The sequence below is a fragment of the Pezoporus flaviventris genome, unplaced genomic scaffold (assembly GCF_033815535.1).
Source record: "Pezoporus flaviventris isolate CSIRO_AGI_PZ_B2104156 unplaced genomic scaffold, CSIRO_AGI_Pfla_v1 ptg000031l, whole genome shotgun sequence".
Classification (NCBI taxonomy): domain Eukaryota; kingdom Metazoa; phylum Chordata; class Aves; order Psittaciformes; family Psittacidae; genus Pezoporus; species Pezoporus flaviventris.
Window position 1 is genome coordinate 27,792,548 of NW_026892579.1, and position 19,951 is coordinate 27,812,498.

Below are 19,951 nucleotides of genomic sequence, written 5' to 3' on the forward strand. Positions count from 1 at the left end.
GGCCAACCTGTTTCGCAGTGGTCTTCTGCAGGGGCTTCAGAAGAATCTCTGGTGGAGATTGCCTGAACCACCACTTCTCTCTCCTTCTTCTCTGACCTTTGTGTCTGCCGGCTGGTTTTCACACTTTTTCCTCTCTTTCTTGTGTTCTGCTACACAGTGGTTTTTACTCTTTCTTAAACATACTTTCCCAGAGGTGCCATCATATTGGCTGCTGGACTTAGCTGTGCCCTGTGATAGGTTCAGTGAACCAGCTGGAATCGTCTGTGTTTGGCGCAGAATGCAATAATGCTAGTGCAGTAGTTCACTTAATTTTGGTACTATTTAATTTTATTTGATAGATTCATAATTTATTCTACTAATGTGCAAAGCTGTAATAACAGAAGTAGTAGAGATGGATACAAATGCATATAAATTAAGGACACTAGACAAGAGAAATTACTGGAACAGCAAAAAAAGGCAGAAAGTTGGAACTGTGAATTGAGATTTTTTTTATGAGCACAACAAAGAAAACATGTTTGCCAAATCCAAATGTAATTAATATAGCAAAAAGACTACTTCTAGAACCTAGACACAGGATTTTTGGCAGTGTGTAAAACTATCCCCGTCTTCCCATGGGATATGTAATTCAATTAGTTTAGGTAATGCTCACTAATATATCATCTTATATACACCCAGCTGGAGAGCTTATAGGAAAATAAGTTACTATCTCACAATTCCCCCTGGATATCTGAATTTGCATTCTATCAAAGCAAGTGTAGTACCTGAAAGAAATCTGACTGCCCTTGGATATTTTTAAAGAATTAAACCTCCTAAAGTTACAGGAGTGTGAGAATAAATTTAAAATACTGAATTTAGCTAGACTGTTTGAGTGGTAGCAGCAAAACAAACCTCCTCTGGGATATAGGCCAAAACTAGGTTTCTGTGCTCAACGGCGAAACCACATTTTTTGCACTGGCAACTGCACTAACTAAACTCACCTGTAATTCTGGGGAAACATTGATTTGCTGCTACATTGCATGGTTTGAATTTGATTACTTTCACGTTAGCTTTATCAGAGGGAATTGTTATTACGTGAGCACATAAACATTTCTATGTGTTTCTGTTTACAATTTTATGCATTAATTGATAATGAGAAAGTATTTATCATGAAATACTGATAAAAGGCTTGTGTGCATTGGTTAATATAAGTAATTTTGTACTCTCTCCAGAATTGCCTGACTAATGTGATTTTTTTTCACTGGAATAGGCCTTATTATAAAAACTTATAAGGAATAATTGTATAAACTATGGTTCAAAAACATGTTTTAAACTTTTAATAAAGGAAACATGAGTGGGAAGCACATACTTACAGCTGTAAGACTGCTTATATAACAATATATTTGCATGTCTCCAAAATTAATTAATAAGAACAAGCATAGTTCAAAAATTAGTATGAGTTGCAATCAAAGGATCTTTGTGTAAACAAAAATTATCCCAAATTAGAGGCTTTTGTTTATCAGACAATAAAGTCTAACACTTATTCTAATCTCCAGATTCATTCTCTTGCACTTGCTGTTGAAATGAATGAATAAGTAATGCGTTTAAAGCAGTGTAGTCAATTATTATGTCTCTCCTCAGGAATGTGAATCTACTCCCTGCATTAATGGAGGTTCCTGTCAAGATGCTGTCAATGCATTTGTTTGTACTTGCCTGAGTGGGTACACTGGCAGGTTTTGTGAAGTTGACGTTGATGTTTGCAGTGAGCCTGCACTGAACTCCGTTCTCTGTTACAATGGAGGTGTATGTGTTGATGGACCTGGAAGAACATTTCATTGCAGGTTAGTATGAATATTGTCATATAACTGCTTCAGTTAATATACATTTATTTGCTAAGATTTCAGAGCAGTGGTATTACTTCATGCAGTCTGTGAATTCAGTTGAATCTGATATTCAATCTAGTGATCAAAAATATTATGTTTAAAGCAGTCACTGTTTAACATCAGGCCCCTTTTATCTGGAAACTCATCTTCTAGTGCTTTTCTGAATTATGTGTGGAAACTCCTGACATAAACTGACCCTAATTTTTTTTTTAAATCATTATGTCATTATGTTTACAGGTATGTATGTACTCCTGTGTTTTGCACTCAAAGAGAGAATTCATTTACGATCAAATTTAGATGACAGGTAGTATTTGACCTACAAGGATACTAGGGAGGGACTCTTTATTAGAGACTGTAGTGACAGTACAAGGGGTAATGGGTTCAAACAGGGGAATATTAGGCTAAATATAAGGAAGAAGTTCTTTACTGTAAGGGTGGTGAGGCACTGGAATGGGTTGCCCAGAGAAGCTGTGAATGCTCTGTCCCTGGTGATGTTCAAAGCCAGGTTGGATGGTGTCTTGGGTGATACGTTTTAGTGCAAGGTGTCCTTGCCCATGGCGGGGGGGGCTGGAACTTGATGATCTGATGGTCCTTTCCAACCTAACGATGTGATTCTATGATTTATAGTATGTGTGTGACAACATATATCCAAAGAAATTTCTACAGTCCATCATCATTCTCTGTCTGTTTAAGGCTTCTGACTAAATACATCTAATCTTATAGTCCCTGTGAGATAACTCAAATATGTCATTTTTTAGCTTACCCCACTCACTACATACTAAAATACTTCACAGTGCAGTGAAGTATTTTTAGTGCACTGAAATACTTTTGCAGTGGTCTGCTACCTGCACAAAGACTTTCTTTTTTCAAGCTGCAGTGTCCTTCCTTCTTTCACAAATGAATTTTCTGAACTAAGTGAAATTACTTATATTTCTCCTCTCTTCTGCTTGGGAACTTACTCCAAACATTGTGAGCATTACTACTTTGCCCTTGCTTTTGAGTCCAGCACGGCCATCAGGAGGAGCTGATCATGGATTCAGAGTGAGAAAAACTGCAAACAGTTAAAATCAGGTTTTTTAGTGTTGCCAAGATCACTAAGGTTTTAATGAATGTTGTAAGACTATGCTAAGGTAAGTTGATGCAACATACAGTTGCAATGATACAACAAGAATTGTCATACTCAAAAATTTCTTCTTCTGAGTGGGTCCAGGGAAAGGACTTTTTTTCAGCTCATTGCCCTTTCTACATTGATATGCTTCAGAAGACAGACATAACTCCTTTCTTACAGTTCGGCATCTGCTCCCATTCCAACTAAAGTGTACAAGTGGAAATTCAAAACAAAAAGATCATCAAGTTGACTTGTTCCACCTGCTTTAAGCAGTCTGTTGTGGTTTAAACCCAGTCAGGTAATTCGTTCACTTACTTCCCCCCTTTCTTGCCCTCCCCCTGTTCCCGGAGGGACAGAGAGGAGAATCGAAAAGAATGCAACTCCCACGGGTTGAGATAAGAACAGTTTAGTAACTAAGGTATAACACAAATCACTACTGCTACCACCAATGATAATAATGATAAAGGAAATAACAAGGGAAGAGAATACAACACCTCAGCACCAGCCGACCGATAACTTGCCCTCCCTCAGCCCGACCAAGCACCGACCGATACCTCCTCCAACCCTGCAGTCTCCCAGCCCTTCCGGCTACCTCCCAGTTACATCCTGGGCATGACGTGCTGTGGTATGGAATAGCTCTTTGGTCAGTTTGGGTCAGGTGTCCTGTCTCTGCTTCCTCACAGCTTTCCCTCCCCCCTGGCAGAGCATGAGGCTCACAAAGTCCTTGGCCAAACCAAAACATCTCTATCAGCTCTGTTCCCGAGCTGAAAGTCAAAACACTGCACTGCACCAGCTACCAAGAAGGGGAAAAATGACTGCTACTGCTGAACCCAGGACACAGTCTAAACAAAACTTATGTACAGGTTGGGGAATAGGACTGATATGAAGGATGGAAAAGCAGAATAATTGGAGAATATGGAAGGGAGAAATAGCTTCTACTCTAGCAAAAAGCCACAGATACTCAAGTGAGTAAGGAGTTTTACTGCCTGTTACACACTCATTATGGAATGAGCAGGAAGAAAGACAAAATCTGGTATCATTTAGAGACTCCTTGTTTTCTGGATCTGGCTTGGGATGGCTTGTGGTTGGTAAAACTGGAAACAGCCAATAATGAAAAGCGTTCAGTAATGGATTGTCCTGGGTTCAGCAGTAGCAGTCATGTTTCTCCTCCTTGGTAGCTGGTGTAGTGCAGTGTTTTGACTTTCAGCTCGGGAACAGAGCTGATAACAAGGATGTTTTGGTTTGGCCAAGGACTTTGTGAGCCTCATGCTCTGCCAGGGAGGAGGGAAAGCTGTGAGGAAGCAGAGACAGGACACCTGACCCAAACTGACCAAAGAGGTATTCCATACCACAGCACCTCATGCCCAGGATGTAACGGGGAGTTAGCCGGAAGGGCTGGGAGACTGCAGGGTTGGAGGAGGTATCGGTCGGAGCTTGGTCGGGCTTGGGGGGCGAGTTATCGGTCAGTGGGTGGTGAGGTGTTGTATTCTGTTCCCTTGTTATTTCCTTTATCATTATTATCATTGGTGGGTAGCAGTAGTGATCTGTGTTATACCTTAGTTACTAAACTGTTCTTATCTCAACCCGTGGGAGTTGCATTCTTTTCGATTCTCCTCTCCGTCCGTCCGAGAGCAGGGGGAGGGCAAGAAAGGGGGGGAAGTGAGCGAGAACGAATTACCTGACTGGGTTTAAACCACGACATGGATAAATGTCGGACTGACTTAACTGCAGGCAGTGCTGCCAGCTTCAGTTATGATGTATGTGGTATTTTGCCCAGTAGTATAGTGAACAGTTCAACTTTTCTTAAATAATGTGGGAACCAATTACATGAAAAACCCTACAGGCTTCTTTCAGAAATAAACATTAAACATGCCTTTTGGGATAGCCCTTGAATTGTGTGTTAGATGAAATATCTTTCTGTCTTCAAACCCTTGGTTTAAAATTAAAACAACTCACTGGAAATGAGAGGGGTTTTGGGAGTTGTAATTCAGTACTGTCCTGGGCAAACTGCCACTGAATCAGGGCTTCAGGAAACAGATTACAATCTGAAAGAATGCCCACCTACTTTCTTTTGTATTTTATTCTTCTTAATTAAAGGAACTGGTTGCCACAACAGCAAACACTGTATATTTTAACTAATTAATAATAAAGCTGTCATTGGATTCAGTGGGGCTCTCAGAAGACAGTTCAACCCAACTTACATATGGTTGATATAATGAGTACATAATAGGAATTCTGAAGCCTTTTCATAGTATTCTGCAAGTATTTTGAGGAAGAGAAACTGTTCTTCATCAAATACTCAGATATTTTTTCATTATATTTAATCCACAGTTGTTTCATCCTCACTTTTTCACCTTCTGGTCCCAGACCATTTTGCATGTTTGACTTGGGATTTAAAAAAGTAAAACCAATAATGGTTAAAGTATTCCTCCTTCCCCACTTATGCTGGCATTGAGCCTTTTTCAAATGTGTGTTTCGGGTACTTAGATTAAGTTCTTGAGTATTATAGCTTCACTGTACTTTTTCAGGATATTTATAGCACATTTGTGTTTTGTAATGCTTTTGTTAGGGAAGACAGAGGTGATTTTTTAATGTCATTCTGTCCTTTGTGATCTACTCTTAAGTAATCTTTTTCCAGAATTTAAAGTTATTTAGTAGCATAAGATAACTTTGTTGGCCTGAGAAATATGCAGGGTCACAACTAAGTTTGATGCTATCCTTCAATTCATAAAGGGAGACTAGTGCTTTTAAAATCTACTTTTAGGATTATATTTGATTATTTGCTGAATTACATGCAGAACTGAAGATTTTTTCCAGCACCTTTCAGCTGCTTTCCAGAATCATGGAATCATTAGGGTTGGAAGGGACCTGTGCAGATCATCTAGTCCAACCCCCTTCCAAGGCAGGGCCACCTAGAGCACATTACACAAAACGTATCCAGGCAATAATCAAAAGGATCTCCTGCCCTTCAAAAGGCTTAATAAGTGGCGCATTTATTCAGCTGTGTGCCACCATCAACCCAAAGAGTGATTTAATGGTATTTGTTTTGACAATCAGTTAGGTCTCATGTGCCGGGTAACAGAAAAGGTAGGTTTCTGGTGGAAGATTGTTAACTGAAAAGCTTCATTTCATTTAGCAGTTACTAGACAGCTTGCAAGGTCTGACTGAAGTTGTAGAGTACACATTACACAGAGCTATGTATCTAAATTTGGCAGAGCACTGAGATAAATGTAAGAAGAAAGTGACTTTATCATATAGAAGGACTAACTCCACTGGAACATCAGAATCTCTTAAAACAGGCAAGTCATAAAACGATAGTTTCTCACTTTTGTATGTGCTGTGAATATGTGTGTGGTAATCTTTCTCTATCTCCTCTGTGTGAAAACAGATGCTCCTTCACTTGTATGTAGATAAGGAGATGGGTTCTGCATGACTTGCTGATTTAATAATCAGGTGCATAATTATTTATCTTTCATGAAGCATTGATATTTTTGGCTTTGCATTGTGTATTAGTTAACATGAAAAAAGGAGAATGGATGTACAGGTTGAAGCCAAGAGCCCTCTAACCCAACATTGCTATTCCCAACAGTGGACATAAGTGGGTTGCAGGAAAGAATATAAAAAGTGCGTGCATAATATTTTTCCTCCAGTACCCTCCCATGTTCCCTCAAACAGGGGATTTCCTGAGTGTCCTGTAGTTTGTTCAGTAGAAGTCAGTGAGTCTCTAAGTATTTATAGTTTCCCCTTGAACCTGTATAAACTTCTCTGAGGAGGGGGCTTTGAGTAGACAATCTCCAGAGGTCTCTGCCAGCATCAGCTGTTCTGTGATAATACCATTCAGTAAGCAGACCCACAGGTCTAGACTGTTGCATGAAAAAGGCCTCCCTGTTTTAGCTTTGAACACTGCTCCTGGTAGGTTCATCTCATGTTCTGTTATTCTGGTGTGAATAAGAAGAATGAAAAGCTGATTCCTAACCATCCTTTCCTTGATTCTGTGGTCAATTTCCATATTGCCCCATGCTCCTTCCTTTCCAGGCTAAAGTTTTTTAGCTTTCCCAGTTCTTCCTCCTTCAGAAGCCATCTCAAACTTCTGGTCATCCTTGTTGCCCTTTTTCCAGGCTTTTTGATTTGTATTTTGTTTTTTAATTTGTATGATTTGCTTTACTGACACGAGGGGATAAGAAGTACACAAAGTATCCAAGCTATGGGCCTCTTTGTGATTTATACAGTGGCATAATGTTCTTTCTCTTTAATCCTCCCATAACAACATTATTGATGCTTGGAGGTGAGGGTGTTTCACGCAGGTATTACAGTTTTATTCTTCAGTTGGCTGATACAGTTTCCACGGAAAATGGTTAGATAAAGTTGGCATACTAACATGTTCCTGTGCCACTCCATGTATAATTATTTTAACTATAAATATGCATATAGGTATGTGTGTGTGTTTCCATTACGATGCACTTTATTTAAGCAAAATACCACTTCACTCTCAGAGCAATAAAAATAGGTAACTATGTTAATGACAATTTTTAACCATTTATTCAATTTTATAGCAACAAATTCTCATGTCTCCATGTGAAAAGTACTAATTGTAATACTATCAAAAGAAATAGTATAGTAAGAATGCAGATCATGTCCTGTATTTTTCTTACTTTCTGAATTTACAGTAAAATTCTTCATTATGCATGTGACAAGCTTATAAGGGAATCTATTTGCTACATGCTAATATTAAATAAATAATTAATTTAATAAACTGCATATGCTGTTACTCTTTAACATATCTCTACACTTTCAACTAAAATCAGAACTGTAACCATAAAAATGTTAATATGTAATTTAAAAAGGCGGTTCTCCAAGTGAATTATAGTTCTGATTTTTTTTAGATATATCTTGTTGAGAAGAAGCTTTGGTGTTTATAATTTGCATACTTTAAAATAAGTTTTTATTAATACATGCCTTATTGCTCCGTTTTTCATTCAGATTGGATCAAATTGGTATGTTGTTCTCTTTGTACGGTATTGAAAGAAAAGTAAAGGAACATATTACAGCTGCAAAACCACATCCATTTTAGAGAGGTTTCTTGTATAATAGCAAATGTATATGAAGGTCAAGATCACAGGATTTGGAATGAATATTTAAAACAAACAGATAATGTATCTAAAGATGTTTGATGTGCACACTGTGCCCGATGGAATAACTGCTATAGCTGTGTCTTGTACTGCTTCTGGGCAAATGCAGAGAAAAGATATCATTCTGTCACTGAAATGGATAGTTATATCAATGTTTAAACATTTTATCAAGGAATTTTAAATACCTACAGAGGCATTTTGCCAATTAAATAGCAAAATACAAATAGGAAAAAGACACAAATGGTAAGAGGCTGTAAAAGAAAAAAAATACAAACGGTAAGAGGCTGTAATGGTTGTGTCCTGGGTCCATCAATAGCAGTCATTTTAATCCTTAGTAGCTGGTGCAGTGCTGTGTTTTTCAACTTTAGTCTGAGAATAACACTGATAATACATCAATGTTTTTAGTTGCTGCTAAACAATGTTTACTCCTATCAAGGACTTTTCAGTCTCTCATGCTCTGCCATTGAGGAGGGGCACAAGAAGCCAGGAGGAAGCAGAGACAGGACACCTGACCCAAACTAGCCAAAGGGGCTTAAACCATGACAGGTGGAGCATGAAGAGAGGCAAGGCATTAAGAAACATATCCCAAACATGGCTACCATATTTTATGATTAGATGCACGTTCTGTCTTTTCTCATTTTACTATTGATATTTACAACGCATCTAGTTAGAATTACCACTCTTCTTACCATTTTAAGTTTCTAAAATTCAACAGTAAAGTGAAATCTGCTAGAGAATTAACATTGTCTACAAAAATGTAGACAGCAGTGTCTGGAAATGAGGCACTAAAACCTAGTAGGAAAAAAAACACACATCACCCACCTGCCTAGTCTCAGAATAAAACCATTTTAAAGCTTATATCTGAATGGCTATTACCAATTGTTATATTATTTTTATTTTTATTTTTTTTAGCAAACCTTTTAAAAACTCACTCCTTGAAAAGACACAGGATGCTTCTACACTATGTGTATATTGGTTATGGGTTTGGTTTTGTTTTTTCTAGCTACGTTGCTTTCTGATTTCATGAAGCAGAAGCTAAACAATAACAGCTACTGGGAACTGTGTTCACATCCCCATTAAAGAAGATGCAGTGACTGAACAGCTGGGAATGTGACTGTAACAGAACATTTCAGGTTTTTCTAGCCACACACAAAGAATATTTAATTCAGCTTTACCCAAAACATCCATGCCCAAATAAAATCCAGCACCTGGAACAAGATTTAAAATTTCACAGTGCTTTAAGATGCAATGTGCTGCTTATTTATTCAGTGTCACATGTGGAATACTAAACCATGCTTCCCGAGTGATTCAGATACATATCACCTTTGATATTTTTGCTGTTACTGTCTTCAAAACTTAGTGGTATTTGTGGCATTCTTTTTTTTCTTTTTCCTTCTAAAATACGTATTCTGAGTGCATGTACACAAATGGCACACATATTGCTAACAATGACTTTTCCTTTTTTATCAAGGGGAAAAACTTACTTTTTATTTTAAAACAAAGATAAAAGTTTTAATATTTCAGCTTTTCTGTATAAGAAAGCCTTCTTCTAAACTGCATTCACTTGTCCATAAACTTTGGAAGTAAAGAGCATAAAGAATTTGAATGACAGTATCTTTCAAGTTGTTGTATGAAACAACAGAATTTCCAAAGGTTTTGGTTGGTTCTTTGGTTGGTTTTAAAGCGCATTTATTGAAAAATGTGCACCATAGCTCATGGCTATTTGGTTTTGTTGCACCCTGCATGTAAAAAGTGAGAAAACAAAGTACAGCTGAAAAAAAAAAAAAACAAAACAACAAAAAACCCAAAACCAGACTTGGCTGTAACATTTTATTTTTATTTTTTTTTTTAGCATGAGCTGTTTCACGTTGCCAGTTAGAGGTATGGATTGCTACTTCTTAGAGAAGAGCACAGACAAGGCCAAGGGAAAGAGAATGGGGAAAAACAGACATTATTTGTGTGAACTGGTCATTTTTACAGCCCAGAAAAATAAAAAATGTTTTTCCATCTAATTTCAGTGTTGAAAATGGATGTTTCAGAATTAGTCTCTAAGACAGGCATACGATTTTTGAGAAGTGCATGTGTGTGCCAATGTGCATGAATGTGGTTAGATACACCTTGGAATTTGATATCAATAAATAAATATAAATAAGTCCATCTGACAGAGTAATAGTACCAGAAAGATAATTTTTACCATAAAAGCCTTCTGTAGATTAAAGTGTTATTTATTCTACCCGTATTGAAAATCATACATAAGGTATTGCGTTCTATGTCCGAATGTGGCATGCAGTGTAACTCAATTACAATTTCTCCAAAGTGTCATGAATTATGTATATTAATGCCACTGGAATTAAATACTCTTTCTGTACATGGCTTTACCTGAGATGCTTTATTATTTCCTGAAGGTTTCTCAATTTCAGTTGTGCAGGACACAGCTAAAGATCAAGTTTCTATTTATCTGCAGTGGAGAATTGGTGCTTTCCCTTAAGAACTAACCACAGTGGCATAACATTTTCCTTTCAGAAGCTACTGTAGTGTAGTACCAGGTAATGGCTGCCATGGTCCCATAAACAGATTCTTTTCTTTTTTCCAACTGTCTACACTTAAATTACTTCATGTAGAAGTGACCTGATCTTCAGAAGCACTAATGCTAAAGACAAATTAAACAACTATTGTAAAATAAACGTCCTCACCTTTTGAGCATTGTAAAATTTCTGTTTGAATTATTATTACATTCAATTGCATTATTATTATTTTCAATAACTTTAATATTGTTGCATAGTTCTTTGTACTTGTTTTCATTTTAGAGAATTGGGGGAGAGTAAATGGAACACGGGAACTGCCATTTAATGTCAGGCCTGAGCTTCGTCTTGCTCTCTGTACTTGTACTGTACTGTAACCAGCTTTCAGAGAAATGCTTGAAGAACTCAGTAGAAAAACTACATATTTTCCCCCACCTCTTCATCTACCACCACGTACAGGTCTCAGTGTAATTGGTCAGGGGTAGTGATTGCCCTGAAGCACAAGTTTAAGATCCTTCCCAAAGGTAACTTTAATGCATTTTTACATTAAATATGTATGTTTCTGTATCCCATAAAATTTCCAAGCCCTTCCAAGCTTTCCTTCACATGTCTACCATTAAATATTGCTTATTTGTTATAAATATGATCAGTAATAGTGTTGTTTAAGTAAGTCATGTATATTGCTGTATATGTCTTCCTTTTTTGTTTCTTCTGGAACTCAGTTTTCCCCAAACAAGTATTGGTTATTCTGGATAGGTCTCCCTAGAGAAACTGTTTCCTGCAAGATTGTAGGTTCTCTGTCTTGTTCTCAGTGAGCACTAGGGAATATGTACTTCACATACTAGATGTTTTGGTTCCTACTAAGTATTCCTATGATTTTTCTCATTTTTCATCAACAGTCTCTTCTTGTGATGGCAGGAAATATAGCTGCTGTTTGCTCTCAAATAATAAATAAAAGGGAATGAAGACACTTCTAGAAAGTGACTTGCCCACCTTTGCTTTCCAAGTAAGTATACAGGGCTGGCAGAAATTAGTTGATTGCAAGAGTAATGGAAGTAGGGAACAGAAGACATAATTTGTCACTGCCAGTACTTTATTGAAATGAACGTATATTCTACTGAACTTAAAAGGGTAATAAAAACTAAAACAACACCACACAAAAGACCAAACAGATGAAAGAGACCGCAGTTGCCAGGAAAAGTCTCTGAGACTGTCCTAAAATTTGGCTGTTTACAACCCATTCCACTTCTGAAAATTTCCTGTTTGGTAAAGACCCTGACATTTACTCAAAGAACAAAATCTATTCTTTGATTCTGATATATTTATTTTTTCATAAGGAAAAATCTCCTGATTTTATTCCTTCCAGCTATTTAGTGATGTTTGATGCAAGGCTTAGGAAAGGTTAAAGCACAACATTGTAAGGTTTAAACCAGTTTTATATTCCACTTTTACACTGGTAACAACTTTAATTTCTTTTGTATTATGGTTTGTAAATCTCTCAACCATTTCCAATATCTGCAGCTGGGTAGATTCAGAAATTAAAATGGGACTCTAGGTACTACACTGGCAATGTGAAAACTGAAATTATCTTAGTATGGTAAACTTTTAAAAAAACATGATGATAGGAAGCTTGTGCAATGCCTTCATTGCATCATTTGAAGTATCTTCTCTAGAGAGGTATTGTGCACTGGGAAAAAAATGAGAAACATCTTTCACTCCAGGTCCTGCCAGGTTTAGAATACCAAATCAGTTTTAACTGAAAAAATAAGTTTATAGATTACTGATGTGCAATCCCAGCACTATGAATGAGATGTGGCAGAAGACGATGTAGTGATGATTAAGTTTATGTGGATACAACAGATGAATTCATTAATTAGAATCTCAAAAAATGAACAAATGGAGAGTGTGTCTGCTTCAGGCCATAGATCTACCTCCACCCCTTTGACAGTACAGAGCATTCACTGCAGCTACAGAGATCACAAATTCCAGTTTTACCAAAACGGAGGAACTCATTCCAGCAGGAGCAAATGTGACTAGCTGCAGTATGTCTCCTTCCTTCTAATGGGAAGAAAATTGCCTGAAAACAGCTTGACAGTGTAGCTGCAATGTTTTGTTGGTGCCTTCTTACTTGGCATCCAACTAGACTAAAGCACATCTACCATCTACTGGGCATTCTCTCAGAAAATAACAATATTTAAAAGGTTAACTAAAAGTCACAGAGCCTTTTTATCTGCAGTCTAGCTTCTCTACCACATCTTCATTATACTGGTAATAAAAAGTTTACACAGTCTTGTGAGATCAGGAGGTGAAAAAATCATAAAATCATAGAAATTTTGGCTTGAAGGTACCTTTAGGTCATCTATCCCAGGTTTTTGCGTAAAGTAGGATTGTTGTCAGTCCTGGATTAGCTCATGGCTTTCCTTAGCCAAATCTTAAAAGCCTGCAAAGAAAAAAACTCTGCAGCCTCTGATTTTTTTTTTTTCCCAAAGATCCAGATTGAACCTTCCTATTCACAATCTGTGACTTTTAGCCCTTCTTATATTTTCTCAAATAGAATTAATATCCATCATCTTTGTAACACTGAAAATAATTGCATGCTGTTATTCAAGCACTCACTGGCCTTCTCTACACAAGATTTAACAAGACAAGTTCCCTTAGCTTCCCAATGTAGATCACCTCCGCTAAATGCCTGATTATTTTGACCAAAACTCCCTTCTGTTGCTTAACCAAAGAGGAGGTGGAGGGGGGAAAGAGAGACAAAGGCGGAAGTGAAACTAGACGTAGTGTTCCAGATGCATCCATACCATTGCCAAGAGACCCTTTAGAGAGGACTTTGGGGGTAGTACATTGAGTATGTGACTGACAGACATAGAAAAATAGCCACCTCTGGGGAAGGATCTAAATACCTTTCCAAGTAATTTTCTCAGTAATTGAAGTTGTGTTGAAGATGACAAAAAGCAATTCAATCTGTTGTTCTGAGTTTTATGCTGACAGCTCATTTGTTTTTGTTTCCTGTCTGGACACTGAGAAGCAGTGACAGAATTTGTAGTGATTATACCGTTTTTCACTTTGTTTGGAGAGAAAAAATGAGTGTTTCCCCCCCCGAAAAAAAAAAAAAAAATATAGACATCTTGGTTGCCTCATTGTGGCAGGTGTGCAAAATCAGAACCTGAACTAAAAAATTGACAAGCCCAGACCACTAATAAGATAAGTGTGTTAGAGAATGCTACCAGTAGGAGTGCTTTCAGAGGCCTGAAGCAGCATGTGGTGCACATTGCTTAGGTTATTTGGAAATTGAAAGCAAAGCTGAATCCATGACCTGCTTTCAAATGAGAATGAATGCTGCTCCTGGTAGCTCAGCATGATGGTTTATTTACATTCAGAGCCAACTGCTTCAAAACAATAAAGAAAATCTTCTCCAAGCCTCATCTATCCTTCAGATAGGAGAACAGCAACAGCTGGCAGTGATTGGAAGAATCCTGCATTCTCTTCTGGTATGCCATTTCAGATGCATCCTTTCCTCATGATTCATACAGTAAAATGTTACTCCATGATGAAAACTGTCATAACCAATATTATATATATAAATACATGTTTATGCACACATAGTTATATGCATGTATATACATTGTCTTGTTGTGAAATAGAGTTTATCTGGAGAAATAATAAAAAGAATAATCCAAATTTCCAGTACTAAATGCAACATACATTTAGTTTGAGATGCTTTTTAAATTATTATATTAAGTGTTATCACTGTACATAAAAAAAACAGTGTGCCTTTTACTTGGAAAAAATAAATGTAGTTTCTGAAGCAAATGACAACTAATGATTTCTGTACTTTGCTATGAACAAATGGGCACAGAACTTGAGACACAACAGGGTTTGATATTCAGAAAATATACTTTTTCAGTTCAGGGCTCTTTTACTTTTGGAAATGTAGGCATTGAAAATATTACATTAAAAAGATAACTGTAAACTGGAGGCAGTGCAGATTTCAATGGTTCTTAAATGTCACCATTTACATGTAAAATAACTTTGAAATAGCATGATGTGTGTGGTCTGAGAGAGGATGTTAAATATTTAACATTACCATTAGGCACAAAACAGGCATTCCATATTTAGTTTTTAAATAACACCCAGCTAATTTTTAAGTCTGCAAATTTCTATTGTAATTTTGATCCATCTTTGTTTCTAGTTCAGATTGACATTTTCCCCAAGCAATGTGGATCTACGTGATTCTTCCGGGAGTCCCGTTAGTTTGACTTTGTAGCTTCCAAGCAATGTACTGAATACCCAAGGGAGAAAAAAAAAAAAAAAACAGAAAAAAAAAGCACCAATCGAAATGACAGAGCCTCTTCAATTTACTTTCTGAAGGCTTACAAGCACTGATCGACCCTATTAATGTGAAAGGTATCAGAGAGTGAATTTCAGCCAACATAAGCGTTACTGAACACTGGGTACTTCTCAGAAATCATCTGAATGATTAGATCCATTCTGCACTCATCACATTCCCAGTTTCCTCATGTATTACCTTACCATCTACTACTCATACATTTCATTAACTCAGATTCTTTATTCACTGAATTTTCTAGAGGCAGCTCTTAGAAGATCTCAATCATAGGCCATGCCCTAAATCTTACGCTTCTTCAGGCACACCTTAAATAAGACTATGAGAGGTACAATGTACTGCTTTGTTTCAAATGTAGCATGATCAGTCTTTTGACACTTATGTGATAAATACAGACAAATCAAAGCTTGGAGCTAATCTGAACTTCTAAAAATAGTAAGAAAATGCTCCAGAAAATAGATCTTGCAGCCATGGTCTGAGTTTTGAAGTTAGCACAAATAAAAAATGGTATATTGGGATGATGCTAGAATGCCACCATAAATGAAATACAATGCACTTTTTTTTTTCCCCAGCACACAAGGAAGCTTCCTGAATCCTGTCATGAGCCAATCTGTTCCCAGGTGGGGACTGCATCCTTTCAGCTGAGGAATACTAGTAGCTGATATATTGTCAAAGCTTCAACCCCCTTGCTGCTTATCCCTTCCTCACTCATCACAGTGGGGATTAGAATAGCAGTCAGGAGGTAAATATTGTTCCTTATTCCAGTCTCCACTTAAACTGAGACGTTTTGTTATATGAGAGATTATTCTGACCTTCCTTTCTGGTCTAACACGTTTACTTGAAGTAGCCTTTGAAATTGAGAGAAGCAAAACTGCTGTCTTTTTCCTGTCTTATGAAATACCACCATATTATGGCTGAATTTCAGGACTAGTTAGACTGCAGTAAGTTTGCCAGGACAACCATACCAATAAAGCCACCTACTAGAGATCTTACTTGCAAAAAAAATACTTTCTTCACCATAGTTAAACTGCCTTCTTGAATGACACAAACTGTAGCAGTGCCAGGGATCTTCTTGTTGTACAATTTACATCTTCACAGAGATTTTTTTTGCCCCCCTAGTTGAACTGGATGGAAATGTGATTTCCACCCCCCCACCAACCCCCAGCCATGTTCATTGCAATGCTGAAAGTTCAGCCTCAGACATTTTGTTTTTCTCCTCAGGAAAAAGTTGGCTGTTTGACAAAGTGATAACTGAACATGAATATTTTTAAGAGTTGAGCTCACAGTATTGCCAAAGCAACACCTGCAGCAGCAGCGTATGCTGCATTGGGAGTGCTTGGGAGTTGCCAGAACAGTTTTACTAGTTGGTGGGAGGAGAGATGCCTGTCTCTAAACATCTGCAGTCTGTGGACCTGGCACAGGCCATGTAAGAGTTTCTTCAGAATTGAGGAAGATGTGACAATGAGAGAGTCTGCAACAGTCCCTTGAATGTAGCGTGAGCAGTGCGCCTCTGTATCAAAATGAACTTTCTCCACCTGAAAGACACTTCTTGTGCCTAATATATAACTAAACACACAGAGACGCATGCAGATAATGTGGAAGACTGGAGGTTCAAGTCATACGCTTGCATGCAGGGTATATCTGTGTGTATCTCTTTTTCCCCGTTGAAATGAATGTTAAGAAAACTTACAAAAAATATGCTAAAATACAGTTGTAGAGGTTATAAAGTTAAGTGGTTAAAATATAGAAAATGCTTAAACTGTTATTAAGTAAATCATGTCTGTTCACAAGAATGCAGTCATAGAGTCTTTGTGTAGCCACAAAGTATCTTTAATACTGCTTTACATGCAGTAAATATTTCAGATATACATAAGGCTACTAAGAAACTGTAAATCTGGCTGTTCTAGCAATTGAATTTGTATAGAATAGCCTTCCTTCTGGTTCAATGCATATAAACATTCTCACTGAAAATTTGTCTTTCAAATTTTGTTTGCTGGTTAAGAAATTAAGCTTTTTTTTTTTTTTAATAGTCTCACTTTGTTTAAGAAGATATAGCTTTTTCAGTGACATGTTTCACCAACCATTTTCATGTATATTGCAGATTATTTCATGCAGCAATAGCATTAACCATGGGAAGAAATTCATGGGCATGGTAGACATGTGAATGACACTCTGAAGTACAAATTCTATCATTATGTTAGACATGTGGCTGGCAGGATTTCAACAGATGGAATTAAACGATTAGCATAAGGAAATAGCTGATTTTAACTACACAAGATAGTGAAAAGCACAAGTCCTGCTGTGTGATTAGTCCTTTATGTTTATTCATTCACATTTAAGTAGTTCCCTTCTGTGTGAAGTCCCAGCAGTGAAGTAAGAATGTTCCCACTACAATACATACTTGTTACTGACACTAAGGCATCTTCTGTGTCACGGATCATTACTAACAAGAGTATGAAACAAGTTTTGCAAGAGAATGGAAACAAAAAAGAAATATCCAAATACGAAATCTTTCCTGAAATTTTAACACTGTTTATTTCCACGTTTTCTTCAAAATATATGGTAAATCTTATTAAATACTCTTGTGAGATGATTTGTATTATCTATATGAAATCATCTAGAGTTTTTTCCAGCTGCATTTTATCTTTGTAGAAGTTATTTGCAGTTTTAAAGATTTTGCACTTCAAACTATGTCTTTTGTTGTCTCCATCATTTTGATACCACTGTGCCACATTGCTTTCAGGACTCTCAACAACACTTTAACTTCCCTACCCTTTAATTTACAAGGTGATCAAGTAAAACTACAACCAAAAAAATAAGTATTTCTTCAAAATCCAGCAGTCACAGTGGAAAGAGAAAAGCATCACTAAATGCTCAACATTATGTTTTGGCTTTTTGGTTTTTGTTTGTTTTTTCCTTGATGAGCTGATCTATTTACAAAGAACTCTTTGGAAGACCATTCAGTTGTGTCACTTTCTCAGACCAAATAATTATCAGTGTTTTGTTCTAATACATAATAGATCTCTTAGCAGAAACATGAATCACAGTTTTAAGCATAGACCAGTAACAGTTTTTACCTCCTGTGTTGATGCTAACCCATATTGTGAGCTTAGCTTCTTGTTTAAGGCTTATTTACATGGCTGCTACCATACCAAAGGCTTACATCTGATTTAAAAAAAGATAGATAGATTTTTCTCTGCAAATTAGCAGATAGGTAGCAAATTCAAATAATAAAAATAATATATATATTTGAAAGGAGCTGTGGAGTTAAGAAGGCTGCACATCAGTAAACTTTGCTTTACTTGTAAATAACAATATTATTATTTTGGGAGCAGAAAATAATTCACAGTGTCATTATGCATGTTCTCAATCAGTTTGAAAATGGTGTGATAAGTAGGTATGTTCTTATTACTTCATCTGGCTGTTGAAGCAGACTTTCTTTATTGTTTTCTGCTGATTCAATTTGTATTCATGCAGAGTGGGTTTAAACAAAGCACTTGGTGTAAGCAGTTCTGTTTATGGCCCCCAACAGGTTTTCTTCTAGTTTTTTTCCAAACTCCTTGAAGTATTAGACAAAACAACAGAAATCACAATATATTTGTAGAAGAGGGAAACAGGAAGAAATGTTTCACTTGGTTTGTATGTGTATGTGTTAATAAGTGTATTTTAAAATTTAATAATAAATATTTTTCATATCTATAAATTGCCCTGAGATATATTATATTGTCTTAGCCAAGGTGAGGGATTATTTTTTTTTTTTATTTTTTTTTTTATAAAGTAAGAGATCTCTAGTTCTCATGTTTTGCTAACTAAACAAGAGCAGTTAGTTTGGTTTCTGGTCTTCTCAAACCTAGGTTCTCATGTCCCAACATAATTTGATTCTGTAGCAATGATGTAAAAGGAGCGTGGCGAAAAGAGCGGGTCGAGGCAGGATGGTGAGCACTCTTCGTATGATCAGGGCCCGGTCTGGGATCTCTGCTCTGGCTGCCCCGGCGGTGGCCAGCGTAGGCACCCAGACAGAGCCAATGAGAGGGGAGGCTGCAGTGCAGAGCTCGGGGTGTAGAGAGTGCCTGCACTGGTCTGGTGAGGGGAGGGTGCACAACGGGCAGGGCTGCACTCAGTGCTCCCTGTTGGAGGTTCTCCTGCAGCAGGTGGCTGAGCTGCGGGATGCTGTTAATAGACTGCGAGATGTCAGGGAAGCTGAGAGGAAGCAGGACTGCTTGCTCCTGGCCCAAACTGTGCAGGGGCCTCAAGCTTCACCTCTACCTCATGAAGGAAAGAAGGAGGCCGTTAACCTGGGAAGCTGGGAATTAGTGACAAAAAAAAAAAAACAAAAAAAGAAGGAAAAGGACAACCAAAAGCAAGGGGTTTCCCCCTAAATCCCCTGTCCCCACGCAGAACCGCTTTGTTGTCCTGCAGGGGGCTAATGAGGAAACACACTCGAGCCAGAAACAGCCGGCTGATGCACTGCTAAAGAAGATCTCTACTGGTGCTGCCAGGAAAAAGTGGCGGGTCATAACTGTAGGGGACTCTGCTTTGAAAGGGACAGAAGCACTTGTCTGTCAGCCTGACCCGGTCTCAAGGGAGGTGTGTCGCCTACCAGGGGCATAGATCAGGGGTGTGGCAGAGAGGCTGCCTGCTCTAGTAAGTCCCATGGACTATTACCCACTCCTAGTGATACCTGTGGGTGCTAGGGATATAGATAGTAGTAGCCTGGGGAAAATAAAGAAGGACTACAGAGCCCTGGGGGAGGTGGTTAGGGGCTCTGGAGCTCAGATAGTCTTTTCATCAGTTCTCCAGGATACAGGGGAGGACCTAAAAAAAGCTAGGAGGATCAGCCAGGTTAATAACTGGTTAAAAGGGTGATGTCATAGACAGGGGTTAGGGTGTCTTGAACATGGGACACAAGCTTGTAGGCCAGGTCTAGTGGGGGCTGGTGGAGCTGATGATAAAGAAGGGAAAGAGCAGTTTTGGTAGGAAGCTTG

At 37.7% G+C, this 19,951-nt stretch overlaps 1 protein-coding gene across 1 annotated transcript in view; it reads left to right on the forward strand.

Moving 5' to 3' along the window:
• EYS (eyes shut homolog) overlaps nucleotides 1-19,951 on the forward strand; it is an 828,128-nt gene that overhangs the window by 383,936 nt on the left and 424,241 nt on the right. The window contains exon 28 of the mRNA XM_061460547.1: nucleotides 1,618-1,817. Within this exon, the coding sequence (XP_061316531.1) occupies nucleotides 1,618-1,817 (200 nt within the window). The remainder of the gene's footprint in view (nucleotides 1-1,617; nucleotides 1,818-19,951) is intronic.